Source organism: Mus caroli, unplaced genomic scaffold, assembly GCF_978045245.1.
Source record: "Mus caroli unplaced genomic scaffold, Mus_caroli_1 scaffold_8, whole genome shotgun sequence".
Taxonomy (NCBI): domain Eukaryota; kingdom Metazoa; phylum Chordata; class Mammalia; order Rodentia; family Muridae; genus Mus; species Mus caroli.
In genome coordinates, this window is record NW_028227263.1 from 56,322,592 (window position 1) to 56,349,802 (window position 27,211).

General features: G+C 36.3%; 1 protein-coding gene across 14 annotated transcripts in view; it reads right to left on the reverse strand.

Annotated features, from left to right (window-relative positions):
• The window catches only part of Picalm (phosphatidylinositol binding clathrin assembly protein), an 82,358-nt gene that overhangs the window by 41,260 nt on the left and 13,887 nt on the right, over nucleotides 1–27,211 (reverse strand). For all 14 annotated transcript variants that reach the window (XM_029479506.2, XM_029479502.2, XM_029479510.2 and 11 more), the window contains exons 2-7: nucleotides 10,814–10,956; nucleotides 10,029–10,104; nucleotides 7,171–7,273; nucleotides 4,052–4,145; nucleotides 2,642–2,753; nucleotides 1,011–1,117 (exon numbers count right to left, since the gene is read on the reverse strand). In XM_029479506.2, the coding sequence (XP_029335366.1) occupies nucleotides 1,011–1,117; nucleotides 2,642–2,753; nucleotides 4,052–4,145; nucleotides 7,171–7,273; nucleotides 10,029–10,104; nucleotides 10,814–10,956 (635 nt within the window). The remainder of the gene's footprint in view (nucleotides 1–1,010; nucleotides 1,118–2,641; nucleotides 2,754–4,051; nucleotides 4,146–7,170; nucleotides 7,274–10,028; nucleotides 10,105–10,813; nucleotides 10,957–27,211) is intronic.

The following is a 27,211-nucleotide window of genomic DNA, read 5'->3' on the forward strand; positions in this document are numbered from 1 at the left end:
AAATCATGTTCTACAAACATCATGGAAATATTGATACTTTTTCTCACTGTGCTTGAAATTATTATTTTCTTAATGTTTAACTTCAAAGACTTTTTGCTATTTTGAAACTTTTACAACATACTTACTGATAAAATAATTTCTCTCCTAGAAACACTGATAATCTTTTTTAAGTAAACTGATTGTTAGACAATGTACACAGATATATAATGCATTTTAAATACTCTCTCACTATGTCAGGTGGTATCATGTAAGGGCTTTTGAACATAACTCTTAATGATCCCTTTTTAATATTTTATGCTTTTACTATGCTTAACTCCCAAAGAATATTTTGTATGTTTTGAAACAATTTAGTATTCCACATTAGATATAGGATCCTCAGTTATGGATAGTATTAAATGTTCATAATGATATTTTTAGGGTATGAAAAGATATGAATATAAAAGTTGAACAAATTTTTATGTATTATTTGATTCTCAAAATACTCAATGTTATTACTATGTTTGATGTATAAAATGCATTTAAATAATAAAAAAAATTTAGGAAAAATATATATAAGTGATCAAAATATCCTGACAAGGGGCAATTCTAGTAACGATAGAGGGTAAATAAAGGGGGAAGTCTTTATGAACTGTCTCTGCTAACATACAGGATGCCTGCAAACACAACTGCCTTCTGTACCACCTTCAAAACAATCACTTTTAAGGATTTATAAAATTAGATTACCATATATATAACCTTCTCATAATAAGAAATGAATTTTAATTCATGTATGCATTGTGAACTAAACTATGAGCACTGAAGTATGCAGCTCGAGCTGCAGGCTTGTCTGGAGGAAGCGCTTAGGCTGACACTGAGCAGTTCCAACCAGCACCAACAGAGTAAGCCATCAAAACTGAATGGCTAATTCTAAACAAAGCCATCACTGCCACCAGCATACAAAAAAATCTTAATGATTTCTTCAAAATCTATACATATTTTTTAAAAGTCTATAGCCTCTGAAGATAGCTTACCTCTGCAACTTTCAGAAACTCTGAGATTCTTGTCATCCTAGTCAGAAACTTCTTATAGATGTCAAGACCTTCTTTGCACTGGTTCTTTTTCATATCAAAATATTTTTCTGCCCAAAGAAATATGAAAATATTCTTATTTACATTAAAAAAAAAAAAAACTAAAAGTTTCCTGAGACAGGAAAAAGACTAGGCAGTATCTCCGGAAAGACTGACATTTTCTCAAAGGACTTTTACTCCACAACAAAAATCAGTGCTATTAGTTTGGATACTTGAAGCAAATTAGAGCTGAGGACCTACAACATGAAAAACTGCTTGAAGGTATTCACATTCTATTTTATTCACAATATTGCTTTGCTCACAACTCTCCAAAAATATATTTGCAAGTAAACACACAGAATACAACACTTAAAACACTAAAATCATTTATAAATATTTTACTATACCAGTATTAACATTCTAAAATTGCAACTTTAACCAATGTTACTTCAAAAGCTCCCTTAATTTGTATACAGAAATATGGAGCACCACATTTACCAATCATGAAGTCAAAGGCTATCACTTCCACAGCCTTGTTTGTTCAGTTATGAAGTACCCCTCTATATATTTGTCTTGTCTCAGTCTATGAAAACCACATTTAAATAAATAAGCTGTCTAAGAGGAGGGCGTACTATAGTAAATACACTCAGCATCTGATAATAACTTGGCACTTATTATTCCTTTTCTAGTCCTTGAAAACCTCAATAAAATATTTTTAAAAAATTAAAAAAGAGGTGGGGAGGGGCTGAAGAAGTAGCTTAGAGGTTAAGAGCACTCACTGCTCTCTGGGAGGACCAGAGTTCAGTTCCCAGCACCCATGTCAAGCAGCTCACCACTATCTGACCCTCCAGCTCCAGGAGACCCAGCTACCCTCCACAAACACCTCAACACACACGGAGCCACACAAACAAACCCACTAATAAACATAAAAATTAAACAAGTGGAATCTTTAAAAGAAACATTTCTACACAAAACAATTTCAAATACATCTTGGCATGTAAGACAATATCACAAATTGTAAAACTCCCCCAAAGTAAAACGTTCCCCACCCCCCAATACTGACTGACTTTAAAAAAAATTCCTAACTTCAAAATTAAGTTTAGGGACTAAGCATACAGCTCAGTTACACAGCATAATCTCAACATTCAAGAAACCCTAGACTTAATACCCAGGACCACACATATGTACCTCAAATTTTGGAGAAAAAAAATTATATATATACACATACTACTTTCATAAGGTTTACTGTAGAAGACATACTGAGGAAATACACTTTTTCTGAGAAAAAGAAAATAAAAGGCTTTTCCCATCTAACTTTACAGATTTTAAGTATTTCTAAAACCTACCTAAACAATCCAAAAAATTACTATTATATCAAAAAATAAGGTATAACTAGCTAAAATATTCCAGTTATAAAAATGAGAATTTATTCACGTGTGGTTGTGTGTGTAGAGGTAAAAAACATTTTTTCAAATAAACTTTCAGAATGAACGTGAGTCATAGTGGACTTCACAGCAGTTTAAGCAACTACTCTGTCAGTATCACTAATCCGTACAACATGAAATAAAAGTTATCAACAATATTGTAGTACTTACCCAATAAATTAATAATTCCTTCATTGTATGCTGCAAATAGTCTAATGGCATCTTTGAAGAGGAGCATGAAGGCAGCATTTATTACCCCATTTGTAAGTTCATTACTATTAACCTAGGGGGAAATGGTAAATAAGACTAGCTCATTTCATATTTTAAATGACACTAACAAAATGATTCTTCTCTAAAATTCAATTAAGACACGTCAGCTCATTAGGAAAAGGGGGCTTACTTTCCCTTATGAGATACATTACAAGTAAGTTTTCCAATACGTGAGTCTCCTGATTTCTCACCTTCAGAATTACACGCAAACACTGTAGAACTCTTAAGAAAACCCAGAAGCAAGCAAACAGCAAAAACATCCTTTAAACATTCCTTCTAGTTTACAATTATGACTGCAAGTAAAAATGTCATTTATCTTTTAACTTTTAAGTTTCACATCTCAAGTCTCTTAATTATAACTTAATTGCTGTAAGTTCACAAAGGGCACATACATGCACACATATACATAAACACCTATTTAGGGTGTCTGGTTAGAAAAGCTAAGAACCTCTAAGTAAGATCCAGTAAATTTTTCTATATACAGACACTAAAATAAGTAGATAATTTTACAGAGAGCCCTAACAATGTATTAAGTAAAAAACCTTCTGCACATCTATAGAGCCAAAATAATACTCTCTAATAAACACAACAGCTTTCTGTGTCTTCCAGAGCCACAGTCTTTAACCAAGTGCTTTTCTTCTTTATGAGTGGGAAGACTTTTAGGCACTGGGACTTATGTTCTCTTCTGTAGTTAGTCCAAAACTACCAATGTAACACAAAAACAGCCAGAGCAGTATACAAACCAACCAAGAACAGATTCTTGTACCACTAGTGCTACTGTGGACACTGAAATTTTAATTTCATAAAATTTTCACATAACACACAAAAAACGTCCCAACTATATAAAAATAGAAAAATGATAAAGATTCTCAAGTCACTAGTCATTATAGTCTGACACTTTCCAGTCAACACTTACTACCCTAATAACATCATTTTAAAAATCCAGGGGATGCAATGTCACTGTGCAATACATAGCAATCTATCAAAAATGAGATTTGAACCTCCTTCTTTCTAAATGCTTATCATGCTTTGAGTCCTACCAAGCGTAAGTGAAACATTAAGAAGGCTGTGCACCAAAGAAATCCTTACACTTTTAATCTGAAACTCCTCTGAAGTTTCAATTAAGCACTTTACCCATCACTTGCTTGCTTTAGTCTGTATAACCTAAATTTTAGCACTAGAGAAAATCCATACTGTTAACCAAAGAGTATTATAGAGTAGACAAAATTATGAAAACCTGAGGCTAGAGCTAACCCAGTTATGATTATCTAATGTTTAGAAATCTTGAATTACAAAAACATATCAACTTACATTAAAATCAAGAAGTGCATCCATTTGATTTTGGATAATTGGTACAGTTTTTAAGAGTTTTTCTGTGTTCATTGTTCTCATAACTCCATCAGCCCTATTAAGAAAACAAATCAAAAGCAATTCCTTATTAACTCTCCCATTTGGTTCTCTATATAAATAACAAGACTATGATGAACTCCACACACACCATAGCACATGCATAATGGCGCTCACACAACAATAACAATAGATAAAATTATACGATAAAAATGTTCTAGCATGCTAACTCAGCAACAGAGTACTTGCGTAACACGTATCCTAAACATAATCTCCAACAGGAGGGAAGGGCGGAACAATATTTGAGTGAAATATCAAAGACTTTTGAAAGAAAATCAGTTTTATAAAATATAATTTTTATCAAGTCACTCTAATTTAAGCCATACTAAGAACACTGTCAACAAGTTTCAAAAAGTAACCATATTGCCTTGTGGGGATTCCACAGAGTTTAATGACACAAATACTGTCTGCATCAGCCAGTTTTGATTAGCTTTTAGATAATGTACCCATCAAATGTTCAACATTGTTTTCTCTCAGGTAACAAACACACTGGTTGCTGGAATCTGAGAGGACACAATTCCTCTTTGCAACTTGTCCTCATTTTTAGTTATCATACTTTCTTCCTAGAACCATCATTTCTCATCTAATCCCTTCTTGCTGATGTCATATTTTTACTTTCTGGACATTTCCCCATCACAGATGTTTTGTCTCAGTCTTCTTTGTTTAGCTCAACATCTAAATGAACAACTCAACTTCTTTATCTTAAAGTGAGCAGCCTCTTAGCCCCCAAATGAAAAAGGTCAAAATTGTTACTATCGTAGACATTCTTTTGCAAACAATTTTCTTACACCGTTCTCCCTTGCAGTCAGTCTCCTAGCAAATTCACAATCCTGGGTGAAAAAAATAATTCACTCACATCCATACATGTACAAATTTTTAAAAAACCCACACAAGGGATACAGTCAATGAGTCAGTATTAGTCTTTTATGTACAATAAATCCTTTGGTTTTTAAATACTATACTACACACGCTGGCAGACACATAAATTCATGATTATCTACTTCACATAGGTAGTAAAGATTCCCTCAAATCCTTAGTCTTTTCTACAGAACTGCAAAGCACCTTCAAACCTCCCTCTACTTCTGTGACCTAGCCTACCATCCCATACTCTCAGATCATTAACTCTCAAAATGATTCAGGAATAGTCCACATAGAAAACAGTTTATTGAACAGGGAAGTAAGAAAGTAGACTGCTGATACGAACCTCTCTACTGCAATCTTCTACAGACTGTCTACATATGTAACATGAAATCTATAGAAGTTAGTTTGGTAAAACCATCAACTCTCCATGATTAAAAGAAAGTTTATAGAAAAAGACTTTATTTCATTTTTTATTCACCTTGTATATGTCTACATTTTTAAGATTTCCACTGCAGGCCAGCTGGTGGCACAGTGGGCAGAGGCAGGCAGATCTCTGGGTTTAAGGCCAGTCTGGTTGACAGAGTGAGTTCCAGGACACCCAAGGCTACCCAGAGAAAGCCTGTCTCAAAAACTACTTCAGGAACTATTTTATAATTTAAAGAGCAAGTTGAAGCCCACACACAGCAAGTGTCTAGATCTCTAAGATGTGGAAGCTGCAGGGCAGTTTCCTGGAAGGGCATTCACCAGGAATGTCTGTCTGCACATGGCACACACTTACTGCTCCTTTGGCTCTTTCCTGAGCTATCATAATTCAGCCTGCGGAAAAAAGGCTGCAGAAGACACTACAGAGATCAAAGTACTGGTCACATTATCTGTGTGATTAGTTCTTGTGCTAAGATGATCAGTACTCAGAATGCAATAAAATTAAACTCACCCTTTATATGCATGATGTCTGGGAAAGGTTACCTTATTTCAATCCCCAGCACACACATAAGGGTAGAAAAAGAGACCCAATTCCTTGAAACTGTCTTCTGATCTCCACACATGTGCTCCCACCTCTCCATGCACACATGATGATAAATAATTTTTGAAAAAATATGTTGAAACTATGGGCCCTGGCCTTGGAGCTAAAGTCACGCCCAAAGCTGTCTACCTCCATATGGCTCCATGTTCCCAATGGGAGGGCCTATGATCCAAAGGGCCTGCAGTACTCAGCGCTACGCTCCTGAATAAGTGCTCTGAAAGTGAGCCCATGCTTTCCCCTGTGCCACAAGTACCCTTTGGTTTCTGTCTAGCTTTGCCTAGGTTTTGCTATGGGGGTTGGGGGGAGAGCCGGGGAGCAACATAGGTGGATCACTAACAGGCATCACAGCCTAGCCACTTAAACTACACCAAGTTGGGCTCTGTCATGAGCTGCACTGTGAGCACTGAAGGAAGCCACGATGTTCTTCAGCACCTTTTCCAGAGCTGGTGACAGGCAGCAATGGGAAAACCATGATGCATATTGGTGGCACCTTTGGCATATTTAAGACAACCATCAAACTGCCACACAATGCAATTAAAGTGCCTGTTGCATCCATACTTTCTCATTCAATACCTCTACTATGATGGAACCTTTTCTTCAGGAGGGAGAGATATCCTATGTTTATTAGAAAGCCAGGCTAGGCCTCAGTAGGCAGACAGATCTCTTGAGAATTCAAGATCAGCCAGGGAAACATGAGTTACATTCTGTCTGTAACCAAACAAACTAACTAAAATTCTTGGCTGTCTTTCTACCAAAACTGATATGTTGATCCTAAAACTCATATAGAATTTCAAAGTAACCAGAAGATAAACATAATTAACTGAGTAAGTACAGGACAGATATTGGGGCTAAAGGAAGAGATTATAGGAAATGAAAGCATAAGTAGGGTTATGTCGCATAAATTTGTAAACATACTAAAAAGTACTTAGTTTTAAAAAATGAATTTTAATCATGAGAATTATAACAATAAAGTTGTTATAAATATAAATTAACTTTTAAAAATCTTACTACAGAAAGTATATATGGCATTTCTTCAAACAAAAGTTTGCAAAACTGAATAAAGTTCTGTAGTTCACAAGGTAAAAATTCCTGTTTTACACCAATTGATATTTGAATTAGAAATGAAAACTTAACTCACCCTCTCTTCACTTTTGTGAAATCGAATGCAACTTGTCTGTATGAAACTGCCTTTTCATTTAAGTATCTACTATACCGTCTAATAAATGTAGACATATCATATCCTGCAAAAGAAAGCTTTCATAAATGATTAAAATCCAAAGGTTATCTACAAAACTTTATTATTTAATAGCAAAAATATGATATCCCAATTACATTCAGTGATACAAATTAAATAACTAATAAGTTCCACACTAAATTCTTCAAAATTTTTAAAGTCAGGTATATCATATGCAGCTTTAAAACCTTTCCCCTTAAAATTTCAGCTATGAGTCTAAAAACAAGTCTGTTTTGCTTCTTCTGACACACGTGCCTATTCATTACTTTTCAGGAGTTATAAAAATGTTTCCTTCACAGCCAGAATCTCAGAACTCACCAGGAGGTGGTGGTGTGTACCACCTTTAATTCTAACACTTGGGAGGCATAGGCAGGCAGATCTCTTGAGTTTCAAGGTCACCCTGGTCTATAGAGTAAATTCCAGGACAGCCAGGACTAAAGAGAAACTCTGGTTTTAGGTTAAAAATTGGGGGGGGGGGGGGGGGGGGAAGCATATCTCAGAACTCAAGCATAAACAATAGAACCATAATTCCCTCAGATCAAATGAAATTTCTATTGTTATACTTGTAAAACCTGTAGCTGCATAATATTTAGGACAAGTGTATCTCATATGTGCCAACCTTGAAAGAAATATAAAAGCACTGTCCAATAAAACAGTAATATGTATGCTGAAGGCACAACCAAAAGTTTTTAAATATTTTCAATAAAACCTTGTAAAGTAATGTAAATTACTCTTAACAGTGTTTCAGCAGCAGCAGCAGCAACATAAAATCTCGTCGGTATTACTTTTTAAGATACCAGAAACCTTATATTTTAGCTATTGACTGGGTCAAAGGTCTATAAATTTTTGCTCCTCAATGAAATATAAATGGGTTTCTTTTAATTTGGCTTCAGCAAGCAGATTTGACTTGATCTTACACTTTATAAAAAGGCAATATTAACATACATATACACTCACACACATATATACACACATAAAACTAAGATTTGGCATTAATACTTATCAGTTTGCAAATGCTTACCCAGCTGCCTACTAAAAATCAGAACAAAAGAGATAAGGGGGAAAAAGAGGAATTACAGCCACCACCCAGTCTCATACCTGTTAACATACTATAAAGTATACACACACTCCTGGGTTTTTGTTCACGTTGTTCCCCACTAGTTTTTCTTATCTTGAAAGGGAAAATACCCCTAGCTCTTTAAGCCTCAATCAACTTATTTAAAAATAACTCTAACTTTTCATGCTCCAATATTCTTTCCAGGTATAACTGGTAGCTACTAGTTATAAAGCAGGTAGTTATAAAGCAGGTCCACCCTACTGACTAGACTAGTTTACTTAAAGTTTTTATATAAGATAACACTCTACCTAACAAGACACAGTACCATCAGTGATAAAAAATTACTTTGCAAAAACTCAGTGACTACATGTTAACTATTATTTAATCTTATTGTAAAAAAAAAACAAAACAAAACAAAAAAAAACTTTAGGGGCTGAAGAGAGATGGTTCATAAATTAAAAGCACCACCCGCTCTTCCAGAGGACCCAGGTTCAAATCCTTGTACCCACATGGCAGATCATCGCAACTGTCTATAACTCTAAGATCTGACCCTCACACATACATATATGCAGACACTTTATTGGTTTCTGTGTAGCCTGGCTGTCCTCAAACTCAGATATCTGGCTGTTTCTGCCTCCCAAGTGCTGGGAACAAAGGATGTGCCTATAGGGGGGGTACAACTACCTGTTCTCCAATGTGCCATGTATACATTAAGTTCATAGTCATTCTTCCTATCAACCTTAACTATTTCATATCCTTTCATACCTTGGACATCTGTACAATTGTGCTTAAACTAAGTAATCTCTTCCACTTCTCAAAGCCCCACAGTAGGTCTTCACTGAAATACTTCCCAGACTTAACCTCACTGTTAATGTTTCCAAATAGCTTTGCAATCCTTTATGTGATCCTTCCCAGCTGTGACAGTTTATAATATTAATGGCCTAATTTTGGAACTAAATACAACAGACCCCATTTAGACAGAAGAACACGACATCTGTAACCGAAACATGACAATTCAAAGTGGCAAGATTCAAAGTGAAAATGGAAACTGTTAAAAAGAGAAGCACAGGAGTTATTTGATTGGAGTGCTCAATTCACAATCTATACTTGGGTAAAGTGTTCTTATGTAACACAGTAACACAGATAAGGAATATATTCAATTAAAAAAAACATGTAAAGTTAATTTAAACAGCGACAGACATGCTATGTCATTACCACTAGACTAAACTTTGTCCCTACAATGTATAATGTCAACTATATTTCTTACAATAAAACAAAATGAAAAAGCGGCAATAGAAATTAAGGCAGTATTTGTTTAGTGTTTCCTATGTGGCAGGCATTATTCTGAACACATTAGGGTTAGTTACTAACTACATTAGGCCACATAACAACAACTGAGCAGGGACTGTCATCATTCCTAATTTTACAGACAGCAACACAGAGGTAAAGTAAACTTGATCAAGTCTATATAGCTGTAAGTGGTAAAGAGTAAATTCAAGTCCAGGCAGTCAAGTTCCAGAATCCATATTTGCAAATAACTGTCTTTCAGATTGGGTGCTAGGTTTAAAATCAATCTGAATTTCAAATCAAAAGACTCACTGAACCGTGATATGAAGCATCAATATATTTATATAGCTGAATGCTACAATAATCATTATGTGGGGCTACTCTTGATTTTTCTAGAAAAAGAATAAATTGTCTTTACCTTGCAATCCACTTTTATCCAAAAAATTGCTTAAGTTAAACAGTGTGTTTCTTGAAGCCAAATACTGAATGAAACGCTGGAAAACAAAAACTTACAATAAGTTATGGTGCTGTCATCTTACAAACATAATTGGAAAGTAGGAGGAAAGCACTGGTGAACTTATTTCACTAAGCATATTGCAATCTCTCATCCTCACTCTCATTAGTTACCAAACACAGAAACGTAATAGTTTTTACTAGTAGACATTTATTACAACTTAATGATCAACTACAATACTAAAGTCAAGATAATTAAATGAATTAAGCACTTATCAACTACAATCAAGAACTGTCTTTACTATATAGCATAGTGGGACACAGATAAGTATAATCAGGTCATATCTGCACTTGCAGAGTACTCTATTTATTCTGTTTTTGTATGGCACACCATGGCACATACTGGAGGTCAGAAGGCAACTTTTAGAAATGAGTTCCATTCTTCCACCATGTGGGGTCTAAAGATCAAACTTAGATCTCAGGCTCGGCAGCAAGCGCCTTCACTGGCTGAACTTGCCCTTTTATAGACATTCAGCTGAAGGAGTGAGTTATCATCAAAGTTTCAAGAAGAGAAGCAAGTTAAATAATCAGGAATCACAACAATATACTTGTCAAAGTTTTTCCTGGGCTGGCAAGATGTCTCAGTGTGTAAAGATGCTTAGCCTGCAAGCTTGGTGACTTGAATTTGACCCCTGAAGCCCAACCACTCATCCCACACAATAATAAAACTTTTTAAAAAGTTATTCTTACCTCATTTCCATACACCATCAAATGATGAGTTGTAATGAGTGATTTGAAGACCACCACCCAACTACTGTTAGTAGTTCTTTCAAACAAACTGTCTGCCAACTGTGGGATGTTCACATTCATCTCATTTGTACACTGAATTAAGTCTGTAATTTAAAAGAAAGATTAGTTTATTCTTCGGTTGTAATTTACTACTAGTGCCAGATTTGAACAGTAATAACTATAAAAAATGTAAGTAGAATAATAGTTTGGACAAACTTTTAAAACTCTTCCAAGAGGGTTGGCAAGATTGCTCAGTAGGTACGTGTTACCAAGACTGATGACCAAAGATCAATACTCAGGACCCAGAGGGTGTGGGGGACCTACAGACAGACAGACACACACACACACACACATACCCCTTTCAAAAGAAATTACACATAAAGAAGCTTGAGCAGGAAGTAGGCCGGCCACTTGTAGGAGTGTCTGTACTAAGAGGAAAGGAGCAGTGACAAGTCTGTGACAGGGGAAATCTTAGTTTATGTAAACTATGGCTCACTCTTGTCCCCCTCAATTCTACTAGTTAACTCAGACCCACTGGTTAGAAGATCCACTAGCGGGGCTGGTGAGATGGCTCAGTGGGTAATAGCACCCAACTGCTCTTCCGAAGGTCCAGAGTTCAAATCCCAGCAACCACATGGTGGCTCACAACCAGCCATAATGAGATCTGGCGCCCTCTTCTGGAGTGTCTGAAGACAGCTACAGTGTACTTACATATAATAAATAAATAAATCTTTAGGAAGAAAAAAATTTTTTAAAAAAAAAAGAAGATCCACTAGCTAATTCTGACAAACAAAACTGAAATCAGATTTAAGTTACCAAATTAAAAGTTATTAATACTGCTAAAAGTATATCTAAATTCCAATCTTATTTACTTATTTATTTTGAGGTAGGGTCTCTATCGATTTTTCTCTCCTTCCTGCCTCCCTTCCTTGCTTTCCTTTCTTTGATTTTGAAGCAGGATCTCTCTATGTAGCTATGGCTATCCTGGAATTCACTATGTAGACCAGGCTGGCCTCCAATTCACAGAGAATTCACCTGAATGTGTGCTGAGATTAAGGCATGTGCCACCAAGCCTGGCCTAAATTCCAGTCTGATTTAGTTCACACTCAAAGGCGTTATTATAAAATAGTCAAATAGTCTAGCACACAACTGTGTGACTGAAAAAAAAAAAAGAAGAAAAAGAAAATTAGCGAGTTTTACTTACAATCTGCTTTAAAATTTTTAGTAGTAAATTCAATATAGGAAATCCAAACTATGATCCAATCTAGAGACTAGAGAGGTAGATCTAGACATAACATCTTTTACTTTCAACATGTATATCAAATATGATATACAAATATGTCAGTTATGATTATAACAAAATTAGTAATGTTTTCACTTTTACTGTTTAGTTGAAAATGACTAAATAGAAATTCAGAAAACCTAACTTGGCCTTGACTCCTTACAAGAAATGACAATATAACTAAGAATAGTTATATACTTGCAATAAACTTTAAAATACTTGCTTTAGTAGATCCAGCCGGTAACATTTGCTAAGCAACTGAATTTAGACAAGTAGCTACCCAAGCCAATACTGCTTTAAGAATAAAGCACCAAACAATGTAATAAAAAGTACATACAACATCAGAATAACAAAAGCTTTCAAAATTCGAGTCAATTGTAACAAAACAATAAATTTAACTTGGGGATGTATGTATAGAGCAAATTTTAAAAAGGAAGGAGTCCAATCTACCCTCTCTGAATCTTCATACTACTTTATACCTAAAGTTCTACTGGCTTGGATGTCTGCTGCTTGCTTTATTCCAAATAAAATCTGAAGAGGGCAAAGCTGTTACTTTTTTGTTTAAAAACTGGGTGTCCCTATAGCCAGGCTGGCTCGGAATCATGATCTTTCTAGTCTGACCTGATTCTTAGTTTTAAGCAACTAAATTCTTACCTCCCATTTAGCTTTATAGCCCTAGACTTTTCTTCTTATCCTTCCAGAAGGTATCTTGAGAAAATTACTGAAGTTCTGAAGTATAGAAAACCACTCCCTAAAAATACCGTTAATTTTTTTTGTTTGGTGTTTTATGTGATTTGAGTACATACTCATGTGGATATATGAGCATATGTGTACAATGTACATACACGTGCGCATACACATAGGCCAGAGATCAATGCCAGGTGTCTCTTAGCTATTGCTCTCCATGTTTTTTGAGACAGGCTGGGATAAAAGGTGCTAGCCCCTATGCCCGGTGGTTTACATGAGTGCTGGGGATCCAAATTCAGGCCCTCATCCTAGTACAGCAATCACTTTACCAACTGAGCCATTTCCCCAACCTCTTTGGAATGTACTTCCAAAGCTGAACCTGCCATCAAACATCTCTCTACATGTTAGTACAGAAATACATTCTATATATCATTAACCAAAGCTTTCTCATCACGCCTCCTAAACCTCCAAATCACCCACCTTGAACTGGGCACAGCAGTACCTGCTGTAATCCAAGCAATGGGGCAAGAGAATTGCCACTTGGCACGTGTTACAGTGAACATAAGGCCAGTCGAGGCCATACTGTGAGACGCCTCAGAAAAGAAACAAACAGGACTGTCAAGGGTTCAAACACTAATCAGATCAGTTCCTTTATTTCTGGTAAGAGCTGACTTGGGACCTCACCTACCCCACAACACCTCACAGAAGAGTGCTCTACAAAGCAACACTATCACGATCTAGCCTAAATAACGTCCTTACGGACAGCATGGGACAAGTCGCTGAACTTCTGCTATCTTTCTTCTTGCATCTTACTGATCCTCCAACAGAACACTATTGCAATGTTGTGTGGTATAGTTTGTTATTTCATACCTGAATCTTTCCATTCAAGTTCGTTATTCAAAACGTTTTGTTTTTAAATGAAGATTTCCCTTCTACAAACTAATCTACAAAGTCACTGAAACTACTACATAATAATTCTATACTACAGAACTTTCTTCTAAACTGAACTGATTTCCAAATCATTTTGTTCTACTAGTCACCATAAAAGGTGCTACATTTCTTTATCCATCAGAGATAAATAGATAAGGTTAAACAAAAAGCCTAGTTTTTCAGTAGAATGCATTCCAGGTTCAACTACACTCTGCACATATACACAGTGGGTGTGCATGGACGTGTGTACTGCACTATACTGATAATGTATGTGCATAGACACTACTTACATTATACTGTGCCCCTTACACTCTGCTTCCCCCTGCACATACTTTAGTCATCCCAATGTCTTCCTTTACAACACTTCACAAATGCCAAACACTGTTTTACCTCAGATGTTTCTGACAGTGCTGTTCCTTCTAACTGGACGCTTTCTCCTAGATACTTGCATTCTCTCTTTCTTCCTATAGATCTTTGCTGAGATGTCACATGTACCAGAGACTCATCTTTGAATATCAATTTGTATTCACAAATCCTTAGGGTACCTTGGTCAACTACGCCATCATTAGCTACTCCATTGTGCGCTGGTTACTACTTAGCTCATCTTACTGTCTGTCTGTCTCCAGACTTAGTTTGTGTGCACAGAGTTGTTTTGTTCTCCACTATTTCCTCAGAGGCCTGAAACAATGCCACACATACAATGGTCATTAATATTTCTTAAATAAACTATTCATTTTGGTATATATGCTTTCACATTCCTTTTTGAAGACACGTGTACCTATTTGGCCCCGGGCCTCCCTGAAATTGCAACTTCCTGCCTGTCTCCCTAGCACTGGGAATTACAGGCCTATGCTGAGTGCATAGGTACACTTAAAAGAAAGCACAGGCAGGAGTCTACCACAATGTCTAGGCTGGGTACAAAGAGAAGTTAAGACCAGTCTGAGCTAGTGACACCCTATCCCCCAAAATAAAAAAGTAGGGAGAGAGGAATGGGAGGAAAGAGGAAGAGGCACATAATGAGGCAAAGGGTGGGAAGAAGGCAGGATAAATCCATCCATCAAAAATGGTGTCTCTTAGCTATACTAAATCAGCATGCTTCAACTATTTGCTCTTCTTAAAAATTTGAAAAACAAACCCAAATCCATAATGTGCAATTTTCAAATCTCAAGTTAAAGGACATCTAAACCCTTAAGAACTCTGGTTAGGTTAGAAACAATCAAAGGGGAAAATGGATAACTCCAGAGGCTCCTAGGTAATATTTCACATACAACAAGAAAAATGAATTCGGGATAGGACTATGTACTAGACCAAACCAAATGACAAACTAACATTACACAAATATTACTAAGGTAAGAAATTGTATGAACTCTGCTGTGTGTATTTCCCCACACTTCCTTAATTCAGCCAGTCATTCTCTTCATGAAGGTAATTTTTCCTATGTGTGAAATTTCTACATAATAGCAACTTAAAATGCTTGCAATGCTGAAAGGAAAATGCTTTTTTCCCCACATGTAACTAATCAAAAGCAAACTTCTAAATAAAACTTTCAATTACAAGAATTTCAATGGCTATTTCTTGTCCCACTCTGAATCCAGGATATAGTGAGTGGCTGTGTATGTGTGCCCCTGGCTGGTGTAGAATTTACTATGTAAATCAGGCTGACCTGAAAATCCCAGAAATATACCTTCCTCTGCCCTCCAAGTGCTGAAATTAAAGGCATTTGTCAACCATGACCAACCCAGGAGACATTATTTCTTAAAAGCAAAAACTCTGCAACGAAGTTGACATATACATGTCAAAATGTTTAATAATTACTTACCTCGAGAATATAAACACTACAGTTCTTCATCAACATTTTATTAACAATTCCCAAACCCCATACTAAATAATGAGACTTTCTAGAGTTTAATGTCATGGAGAACACTCACAACAGTGAGCATCACTGCCCTTACACAGTTACTGGACACCTCAACCACCAAACAAAATGTTCCTGCTTTTATTATTAATACATCCTCTCAACGACTATGTTACTAGAATTAGAATCTGAGAAACCAGATATTATTTCTATTTATATACACATGGCTCTTTCTGAAAGGTAAAGAGGTCACAGGACTCACTACCATGTGACAGATTCATGTCTAGAACTAAATCGTTGTAAAGGATAAAGACATTTAAAAACTTATAAAAAAGGATGCCCAAGTACTTTAAAAGACAGGGAAACCTTAAACTCACAGTCTTGCCTCAGCATCCTAAGTACCAGGTTTGTATCATCATAGCCAGAAGCAACTGTCCAATTTAAAGCAAGTCCTAAATTGCGAATACTTAACAACAAACATAATAAAAAAAAATAGGATAAATACCACAGCCTGAATTCATAGGAAATTTTTTTAGAATGTACAAAAAATTTTGAACAGTCAGCAAATGGTTTATCTTATAACCATAAGTAAACCTCTATACTTAAACCAACTTCAACAACTTCAGAAACTTAAGCAAAGACATTTAGTATTCACATATACAGTATGTACAGCAGCTAAGTAATGCCAATCAGTAGCATCCGAAACTGAAATGCAAAAGTCTCAAGTTCCCATGTAAAAATAGCCACTCAGTAGACTTCTGGCAAACAAGAATTTTCTAACACATATGAGCTTCACCAAAAACATATACTTTTTAAGAGTGGTATTAAAATAACCATTAGGCAAATTATCTCTTTCCGAAGAGTTGTTTGAAAGACAACATCGAAGTGGATGCTCACAGTCGTCTATTGGATGGAACACAGGGCCCCTAATGAAGGAGCTAGAGAAAGCACCCAAGGAGCTAAAGGGGTCTGCAACCCTACAGGAGGGAACAACCATATGAACTAACCAGTACCCCACAGAGCTGTGTCTCTAGTTTTATATGTAGCAGAGGATGGCCTAGTTGGCCATCTGTGGGAGGAGAGGCCCTTGGTATTGCGAAGATCATATGCCCCAGTACAGGGGAATGCCAGGGCCAGGAAGCTGGAGTGGGTGGGTTGGGGAGCAGGGTGGGGGGAAGGTATAGGGGGTTTGAAGGATAGCACTTGAAATGTAAATGAAGAAAATATCTAATAAAAAAAAGACAACATCTTTGTTACTTCAGGTTTCTGTTTGTTGCTAGGAGGAAAATCAAGTGGTCAATTAAACAGCACTTCATATCTCAAAACCTTGGATCTTTTCATGGATGGGATACAAATAAATGGAACAATGCTCACCAACAGTAACTTGTGGTAAGAAAACAGCTTCTGAGATTCTGGTGTAAAGTAGCAGAACCTTTTATCATATAGCAAGAAAATAGATGTATTTAGTAAATATGGTAGCTGCAACTAGACTTAAACCAAAGCCATCTACCCTAGTCCTAAGTGTCAAATGTTTCTTACTCTTTCTTCCTCTCTTTGTAAGGGATCACAACGATATAACGGCTAAAGCATTACATTTAAAGCTTGGAATTCCATACAAGAGCATAAGGCTGTATTTTCATAAAACTTCCATTAAGATTCAAATGTATACTTGTTAAAAGTCTGGCATGATGTCACACACCTGTAACTCAATTACTCTTGTAACCAGAATAAGAGGTTTATTACTTGAGGCTAGCCTGAGCTAGACAGGAAGATCAAGGAGAGCCCCAACTACATGTGAGACCTGTCTCAGACGCAAAAACAGTACTTATAGAGTCATATTTGTACCTTAGGAGAGAAATTTAACAATCTACCAAACAGACTTTAGGGTAGTAACAGGGAAATAGCTTTTTTAAAAGGTAAAATATACAATGCCCATTACAGGGTAGTGACTGAGCTAACCTGAGATGGAAAAGGACTATCTGAGGTATTAAAAGACAAAATAACCAGATGACTCAGGGGAAAGAAAAAACCAAACCAAACCAAACAACCCAGGAAGGTAAAGACCCTAACTCACACTTAAGTGGACATGCCTAATAATTCAGAATTAGTTGACTAAAAGGTAGAATGAGAGACTATTAAAAAACATGACAAAGGAGAAGCTGACTAGGAAGAAATAGTTACCTACTGTTAAGCAAAAGCCACAGAGAAGAAACAGACTCATATGCATACCTAAAGAGTGTATACTTTAGTTGTGTATTTGCTGACATACACTGTATTTGCCCAAATACAGAGACACAAAAGTACTGACCTCTATAGTTTTGGCACAGTGGGTCCGGATGATATACAAAAAACCTATGCCAGTACCTGTGTGATTCTGGGACTATGACAAGCACTCCTCAGTCACACATACAGAGCAATGCTGTACTACTTAGACAAGACTCTTTGAAACTTAAGTCCAATAGCCAAAAGGACAAGCTTAACAGGAAGCAGCCTGTGAGGCAAAGGTAGCATTGTGACTTCCATTGTTTAAGAGCTTAGAATTTAGTCCAGTGTGATGGTGTATGCCTTTAATCCCAGGATGCAGAAGGCAGAGGCAGATGCATATGAAGCCAGTCTGGTCTACAGCAAGCTACAGGACAGCCAGAACTGCATAAAGATCCAGTGTCAAGCAAATTATCAGCACAGAATCTGAAGTATACTATTCAATGACTAGGTAAGTATTTTGAACTTAATTCAGTTTTCTCAATGGAAGCCCTAAGGAATCTCTAAATACCAAAGTTAAACTAAGGTAGTTCTGTCAATCCTAGGCAGAGGACCAGTCTGTTAGCATAAAGTTGGTATGCTATTTCTGTCAGTGTTCTCAAAATGAACAGGAAAAGAAACATTAAGAATTCTACAGCTGGGCGGTGGTGGCGCACGCCTTTAATCCCAGCACTCAGGAGGCAGAGGCAGGCGGATTTCTGAGTTCCAGGCCAGCCTGGTCTACAGAGTAAGTTCCAGGACAGCCAGGGCTATACAGAGAAACCCTGTCTCGAAAAAAACCAAAAAAAAAAGTAATTCTACAATTGCATAACAAGATACTATATTTATCCTAATTAATAAACTTTCTCAACCCTTTTAACTAATTGTTGTTTCTATATAGAAGTAACATTTCCCCGCCCCACAAAAAAAAAAAAAAAGAGAAACTGCTGTGAAATCTCTGCAAATTCTCTTACCTGCTTTACTTTGTTATTTTAAGCAAAGTTCTTTTTTAAAAGAAGGCGCTAACTAGAAAGACCTCCATCAATGCAAGTTCCAGCTTTTAGAATATAATAAAGGCAACTTAAAGAAAATTATTCTAGAAAAATAATTTTAAAGACTGAATACAGGAGCAGTAAATATTTCTGGAAATACACTACAAAACTCCAAGTAGTAAGGATCACAGAAACTTTCTTTAAGGCAATAAAATTAGTTACCTTGAAGAGACTGAGGATTAAAGAAAAAAAAACTCAATGTTAGAAGAATGATGATTGTGCCCCAAGAATTTTCAATTACATTGTGTGTGTGTGTGTGTGTGTGTGTGTGTGTGCGCGTGTGCGCGCGCGCGTGCGCGTGCGCGTGAGTGCATGAGCTTAGTAGCAAACAGCTATGTCTACAAAGTATTTATAATTTCTCTCTAAATGACGTTTTTTTTTTAAATAAAGTCTTGCATTATAGTCATTGGCATCTATATGTATGGGGCTCAGACAGAATCCAGGAGCAAGAGGTTATTATCAGGGTGTTTTCCCTTCATCACAACTGTAGCACTTAACACATTTCATTAACATTAGTGGAGTATATGTGACTTCCTCTTCTAAAACTGAGCTTAATAAAGCAGCACCATCTTTTCCATTGTGTTACCAGCATCAAACACAATATGTCCTGAAGAGAAATTAATGTATGAGGGTTGCAGTATAGTCAGAGTGGTGGCTTGCCTCGTACACGTGAAGCCCTCCCTGCACTCAGTCTCCAACAATTCAATAAATGAAGATGTGTGCAGAAAGTAGCAATATTCTAAGCAGTCTAAGGCCTGGTGCAGAGATCATCTGAAAGAACCCTGTTAACAACTTCGCAATCATTGTGTCATGTTTACAATACTCCACATTCCTAGAGTCACTACAGTGACACAGTATCAAACACCGTAATGACAAAGTCTGTATCTCAATACTAGGACAAAAGAAGTGCTTCCAAAAAAGATGTCTAGCTAGCTGAGAAATAACTGATCTCCCTTTCATTTAGAGCAGAAAAAAGAAGAAGTCAAATAGGAATAGTTAAAGATATGTCTATATGGAGAAAAGGTACAAAAAGCCACCCTGAGATATTATACACTAAGAGCTGGCCGATCACAGCTAGGCACAGCCAAATCTATAGAACTCTACATACTTCAATGTAAAAGTGCAAGATAAATTATTTAAGTTAATGGAAAGCCATTCTGTAATTGCCTTTCCTTTTAAAATTGAAATAAAAAACTATTTCTTCAAATCAGGTTAACTTATTGTCTCTTAAAATTATCCATTATTTTGTTGGTCTTTTCACCTACTAATCTATCATAAATTAAAAAAAAAATCTTACAACAAAAGCAAAGGTTTGTTATGAAGATGCTATACAGAAAAATATATACTTTCAAAATATCAAGTATCAAGTATTGACTATAGGCTCAAGTCAGAGCCCCAATCCTCACATTATCAAATTGCCTCTGATTACTGTGTGAGCACTCTTGATACAGAGCTTCTTTCTCCTCTGTGTTCTGCTGGACTCTGCATGCCTACCACTGGGTGGCAGACATTGGCAAGAAGAGTTCAGGCTCTTTAACTTTGAGGTTAGGGCTCTATTTTCCATGTCCTTTAGAGTAATGATTTCCAAACCTACATACCCTGACACAAATTACAAATAAGAAATACACAGAAACCTTATTTTTTACAAGTATTGCCTCAAAAGATTTCTATGCCAGTTTTCAATTTATCAGAAAATGCAAAATCAAAATGTTAATAGAATAAAAACCCATCACCTAATGTAAGAATTTAAAAATATTTATTTAAATGGAATAAGAAAACCAAAATGAAAGCATTAACATAAGATCAGAGGATAATAATAAATCCATGATAAAGCAAAAGGTGTTTTCCTCTCTTCTTTGAAGATTTGAAGTTTCAGAATTACAATCTGTCCTATAGGAAAGAAAACATTTTAAGTATCAAGCAGTATGAAATTCAAATTTTATATGCCAAACTATAAAGTTTATATTCTAAAATCTCACCAAATTACCTGATGACAGAGATACTAATTCTCAGTATTCTCAAAAGCAGTCCCATATAAAAACAAGAATTTACAAAGACCAATTCCTAGGCAATATATTATTAGCCCCTGGTATGATGACCAGTCTCCAGGAGATGCCCACACCCAGAAGTTTATGAGCAGCACAAACTGGACTCGTTTGGTTATTTAAAAGAAAGAGAAGACATGAAGTTGGGGGTAGGTAGAGAGGTAAGAATGAATCTGGGAGGAATTAGAGAGGAAGTTGGAGGACAGTAATATGATTCAAATACATTGTGTAAAATTCTCAAAATATATACAATAAAAATATCCCATTAAAACATACATTATGAGTACTATCCTTACCTCCACTAAATCTCTTAAGTCCAGGGAGTATCATATAGAAAAAATCAATTAAAGAATTCTCCAAATCCCACCAAGAACAATAAAAAGGAAGCTAAGTTTGAGAATCTCTGCAGAGCAGATTACTGTAAAAATTTAAAAAGCACCTGAATATGTTCATTGAAATTGGGTCAATTTAGAGAAAACCATGTTCTAAAGTGTGAATAACCAAGTGTCCTGGTTTCTACCTGTCCCCATGCTACCTTCTCACTTGCAAGTGAACCAATTTGGATGAAAATTATGTCACCTTAGTTATCACTTAACCTAGAGAAAGATCACAAAAGTAGCTAAGGAGCTGATGTGCCACCAACCCACCCTGGGTTGTTTGTAGCTCTCTGTCTTGGAGTGCTGTGTTGTGGGGTTTCACTAGCCTTCCTAAAGCACTTACATGATTCTTCTCTTCTAGCCACTGGGTCCTTTCATCCCATCAGCAGATTTCACCTATGTCTCACGTACTCTTGGAAAACCATCTAATCTATCTTCAGCAAAATCCCAGGCGAATGATAATACCATTTCTTCTCAGAAAAATCAATGTTAGGTCTTTGGGGAGTTGGAAATATTAGAATTTTTTACATTTATGTCCAAAAATTTTTACACCTTAAAAAAAAAAGACCATAAACACTTGTTGGGCAGAAGTAGGATTATTGCAAGTTCCAAACCAGCCTGAAACAAAGCCCACAAGAAACTATACACAGACTGTTTTATTTTAATAAGTGAGAGGCATTCTTCTCTGTTAAATACATCTCTGGAATCTATCCTGCACAATGTGAACACTGTATCTAGCAGATGTGCTGATATGATGATATAAATATATTTGGGTTCAGAGGTGAAGCCAAAACACATCTCTCCACTTTTGAGTTCCAAGAAGAATGAGCAGAACCAGTAAAGGCTCTTTCCTGTGCCCAGATCACTGTTATTTTTTAACCACCAAGTCAAGGTAAGCAGAAATTCACAGGACTTCCCCATTCTAATGATTTATTTTGCCTATTCAGAAAGAATACTGGACTAATTCAATTCTCTGCCTATCTCCCTCACGGAGAAAACACAAACACTAGTCCATACCCCCAACCCCAGTCCAACTAGGAAAAGGAAAATCTTTATGGTCTACCTCCCAAAAGCTTTGCAAACCTCAGAAGAAACAGAAATCCCATTTATTCTACACATATTCACAATATGGAATAACTGACCAATTTCTTAGGACTACAGAAGAGTTGACAGACAAAACCTCCACCTCAGTGTAGTTTATACATGGGTAGGGGGAGATAATCAGGAGTTTATGGATTAGTGGAGAGAAAACAAATACAGGCAGCAGGCAGTATTTGCTAGTTACATAGTACAGAGATGGGGTTTATCTGGAGGAGGTTTCTATTTTCACATGACAGTAATGAAAAGAGTCCTAGATAAAAAGTAGATAAAGCTATCTCAGCACGTACTAGTGGGCCGTGCCTATGAAAGTCAACTTCATAGAGCAGTTAGTATGGAGGCATCCCATCTTTGCCAAAGTGAAATAAATGACCCTGAACTGTATCTTCTCTACATGATTTTACAATGCCTCTGGATTTCAAATTGTAAATACAAACAGTAGAAACTCAATATTTGCCACACATTTAGTGAACCTTAAGTGAGTCAAAATCAACAGCATCTACTTAAAACACTTCATCAAGTATTACTGTACTGTGGCAAACAGGCACCAAGACCACTAAGAAAGTAAAACTACCTTTAGAAGAACTTTCAAGGTGCTAAATGACAGCTAGAAATCTGAAGCAGAAAGTAGCCTGTCTCCATGGCTGTAAGTTCTGAACTAACTCCACAAGAAGAAGCATGAGCACACTGCTAATAAATCACTATAAAATAAAGCTTAAGAATTTTTCCAAATGAGTTAACACTTGAGTCTTTTAATTTCTACAAGATGAAATTAAACAGTAGTGTAAAATCCCCATTCTCACACATATTATAACCACATTAATTCTTCTTCTGATTATAAGACCCATATCCACCTACTCAACATTTAAAAAAATTCCTTTCCTTTCTTTTCTTTTGGGGGTGATGGGGACTAGGGTGGTTGAGACAGGGTTTTTTTATGAAGCCCTGGCCATCCTAGAACTCACTATGTAGACTAGGCTGGCCTTAACTTTCTAAAAAGGCATTATAAAATATCATGTACTTTGTCTTAAAAGCTGCCCAAATTAAGCTGATTTTTTAAACTTAGAAATTCCATGAAAATTATACTCAAATAACATGAACTAAAGAGGAAAAAATGTCTGCTTAAATATACAAGTTTTGATCATCAAAAAATATTTGTTGGACTGAGGATAAGCTCAGTTGAGTGCTTTCCTATTATGCACAAAGCTCTGGCTTCAAACTCTAGCACCACATACACTAGACAATGGTGCACATCTGTAATACCAGCACTCTGAAAGTGGAGGCAGAAGGATCAAAAAGTTGGAAGCCAGGTTTAGTTACAAAACAAATTCAAAGGTAGCCTGGGCTACAAGAGATCTTCAAACATTACCCTCCAAAAATAGTTTGTGTGGGAGGAAGGACACCACACTATTTCAAAATATATACAAACAAAATTTGATCACTGAAAATAATATTATTTATTCAATTCACTATGTAAAAACTATCAACCCATCAACCCAATATACTAGAATAAGAAATTACAGGACTTAATATGTTTTTAAAAGCAGTATTAGATGACTTCTTCTATTAAAATTTGAAAGACAGTAGCATTTTACCCATCGACTGTTAATTATGAGCTTGTAGACGTCAAGTACACCTCAATACAAGGAATCTTGATAAGCATGCTTGTGCTACTGAAAAAATATGAAAATAAGTGCAGGGAACAGGGACACACCTTAATTCCAGCCCTTGAGAGGCAGAAGCAGGCAAGTATCTATGATAGCCAATCTGGTCTACAGAGTGAGCATATGCTAGCCAGGACAACATAATGAGGCTCTGTCAAGAAAGGAGGAATGGGAAGGAAAGAAGAAGGGAGGGGAGGGGAGGAGGGAAAGAGAGAGGAGGGAAGGAAAGAGTGAGGGATGGTAGGTAAGGAGGCTGGGAGGAGAGGGAGAGAGGAGAGAGAGAAGGAGGGAAGGAAGGAGGGAGAGAGGGAAGGAAGATAGCTTAAGAATACATCATACTTAATGCCTCACTGTCCTTTTATTTGGCTCACATGTGTACCAAGCACAGTTAACAGCTGCAGTAATGCTAATAATAAAAGCCTCAAGACTAAAAGCAGTTGCTTCTTTCATTTAAGTATCTGTAACCAAATAGATGCCACGTGATAGTTTCAAAAACTAAATTCAATCTATGGATGACATTTGAAAAGTCTGTTAAATTTCTGAAAGGATATTATGGTTTTTGTTGGCTTATCATGAGGAAATAATGTAAACCTTAAGTAGTATAGAGAGCTAGCCACCTTTAAAAACCTTAACTACCTTTCTTCTGTCGTTTTACAATACCAATATTTAACTTCCAGTGTAATTTTATCAAAGGATCCTCAAATAAATCTTATGCTCAACTAATATGCTACTACGGGAAATACTACTTTTCTAGTTGAGCCTTCCTTAAACTTGACAAACACTGGAGCACATGAACCAGCTTATCTTTTCACTGCTGCTGTTGGACACCACCTTTTAGAATGACTATAACTGGCAAGTGAGAAACTGTCTATTTTTAGACCTTCCTATGACATCATCCTTTAAAGTTCATCTGTCCCAGTTAGCAGTCTTTGGAGTCTCACTAGTGAGCTTCACTCTCTTAATAGTCTGTCCTAAGTGCTACTCCATCTCTGCTTCAGTAGTAATGAAGACATAATTTCTCCACTCTTACAGTTCAGCTGTAGGGTTTCCTGGCTCTCTCAAGCACATGTCATTCAGCTCCATGGGACATGACTGTACTACAATGTAACGGGTCTGTAACCTAACAGATGAGTAAAAGATCTAGAAACAAATTCTAAATTCATTCTTGATCATTGTGTTTCAGCTATCTCAGCCATTTAGTTTCTTCTTTTTATTAGTTTTGGCCAGACATGTGAGCACAGACCTGCAATCCTAGGGCTTAGGCTGCTGAGTAGAGAACATTGCCAAAGAGTTGAAGGTCACCTGGGTTACACAGTGAGTTCCAGACCGGCATGGTCTATATTGTAAGACTGTGTCTCAAGCCCCAAATGAGCAAACCTGAACTACATGAGACTCCATCTCAAGAAAAAAGAAAAAAAAAAAAAGTAACCTCCAGTGTACTCACTGGCCTTATAAATAAAAGCCCAAATTCCCCTAGGCAGCTCACCTGAAATAACATTAGCAACTACCACTTGAAATCAGTTTCCTATTCTACTAACCTCACAGAAATGCTACCAAATTCCTCCCCTTCCTTCCCAAAGATGTAATCTAAAAACAAACTGGAAGCAAGCAAATGTTAAAAGGCAAATTTTCTAAGTATAACTACAAACTGTACATGATTAAAGATTATATAAACTACACCAGGAAGTTGTGTATTTAATTGTCAATCACTTAGAGGACCAAAACCAAACAAAAACCAAAGGGAAGGGGAAATACCAAATCAACTAACCTAGCTGTGCAATTTACTTCTTAACACCACAGGCAGCATGAGAGTCTCACAAGAACTAGTAAATCACTCACTGCAAGTAAACACAAACTCCTTTCATCTCCTACTAGCAGTTATCCCAGCTACACAGAGATTTCAGTCCAAACCTATGCATACAATTACATACTTTCTAAATGCAGCCCTGATCTACTGTAGAATTCTAGTATAAAGAAGAAAATGTATAAACACACACACAAAAGCAGCAGTCCTTTCAACAAGCAACTAAAAATTCTTAATAGTAACAAATGTAATATCCCTATAGTTGTGTTAAGCAAAATAAAACATAAAATAAGGCTATGGCAAGAACCTAGCAACTGGTTAATGACACTTCTGATAACACTCTCAACTGTTCTATTATGATAAAGCCAAAAATACAGGAAAATTACTCACTGTACCTCATTTCGTCTATGAAAATAGTTACAAGCACTGCTACTAACACCTTTACCTTTTCCTAATTAAAATATAAACTAATTCTGGTATAAATTCTCTGAACTGACAAGTGAACCAACTTAAGATCAATATCACATTAACTGTTTTCAACATTAAAACATTAATTTTATTCAAGAACAAGTTAACACTTAAAAACTGTTCACCGAAAGGTTCACTAGCCCAGTACACCAAACCCACTGTCGTCATCAAAGGTACATTAAAAGCAGATGTGGTAGAGCACTCCTGTAATCTCAACACTCAAGATGCAAAACCAGGAAGATGAGGGGTTCAATGTTAGCCTCAACTACATGAGGACCTTTATCAAAACCAAAGCGCAACATAAAACACATTAAATCCAGGACAGCCAGGGCTAAACAGAGAAACCTTGTCTCGAAAAACAAAACAAAACAAAATTTTACAAAAAATACTTTTATACAACAGGCATTAATATTCTCAAAAAAAAAAATCACAAAAAAATACTTTTATACAACAGGCATTAATATTCTTAGTTCAAGAGATACAGAAGCAAACAAAAAGTCCCTATTTTCAGGAATAGGTGCAGTGAGTATAAAATAAAAATAAAAATCTTCCAGTAGAAGCATGGGGAGCAACCTTATTGCAGTTGCTACTCATGGCTGCTCATGTGGGTCCCACCTAGACAGCTGTGCTTCACTGAACAAAGGCTTCCAACCTAACGCACAAATAAAGAGATCCTATGACAAACCTGAAGTGAAAACTTTAAAAGCAAACATGACATATATTTGAAGAGGCTGATAGGAAGCCTTCTATCATATATATTAGTTACATGTTTTCAATAAAGGTACAAGAAATTTCACATTTTGTTAGCCATTTTTTCCTAAAAACAAAATCACATAAAAAATGTCAATAGTTGCAT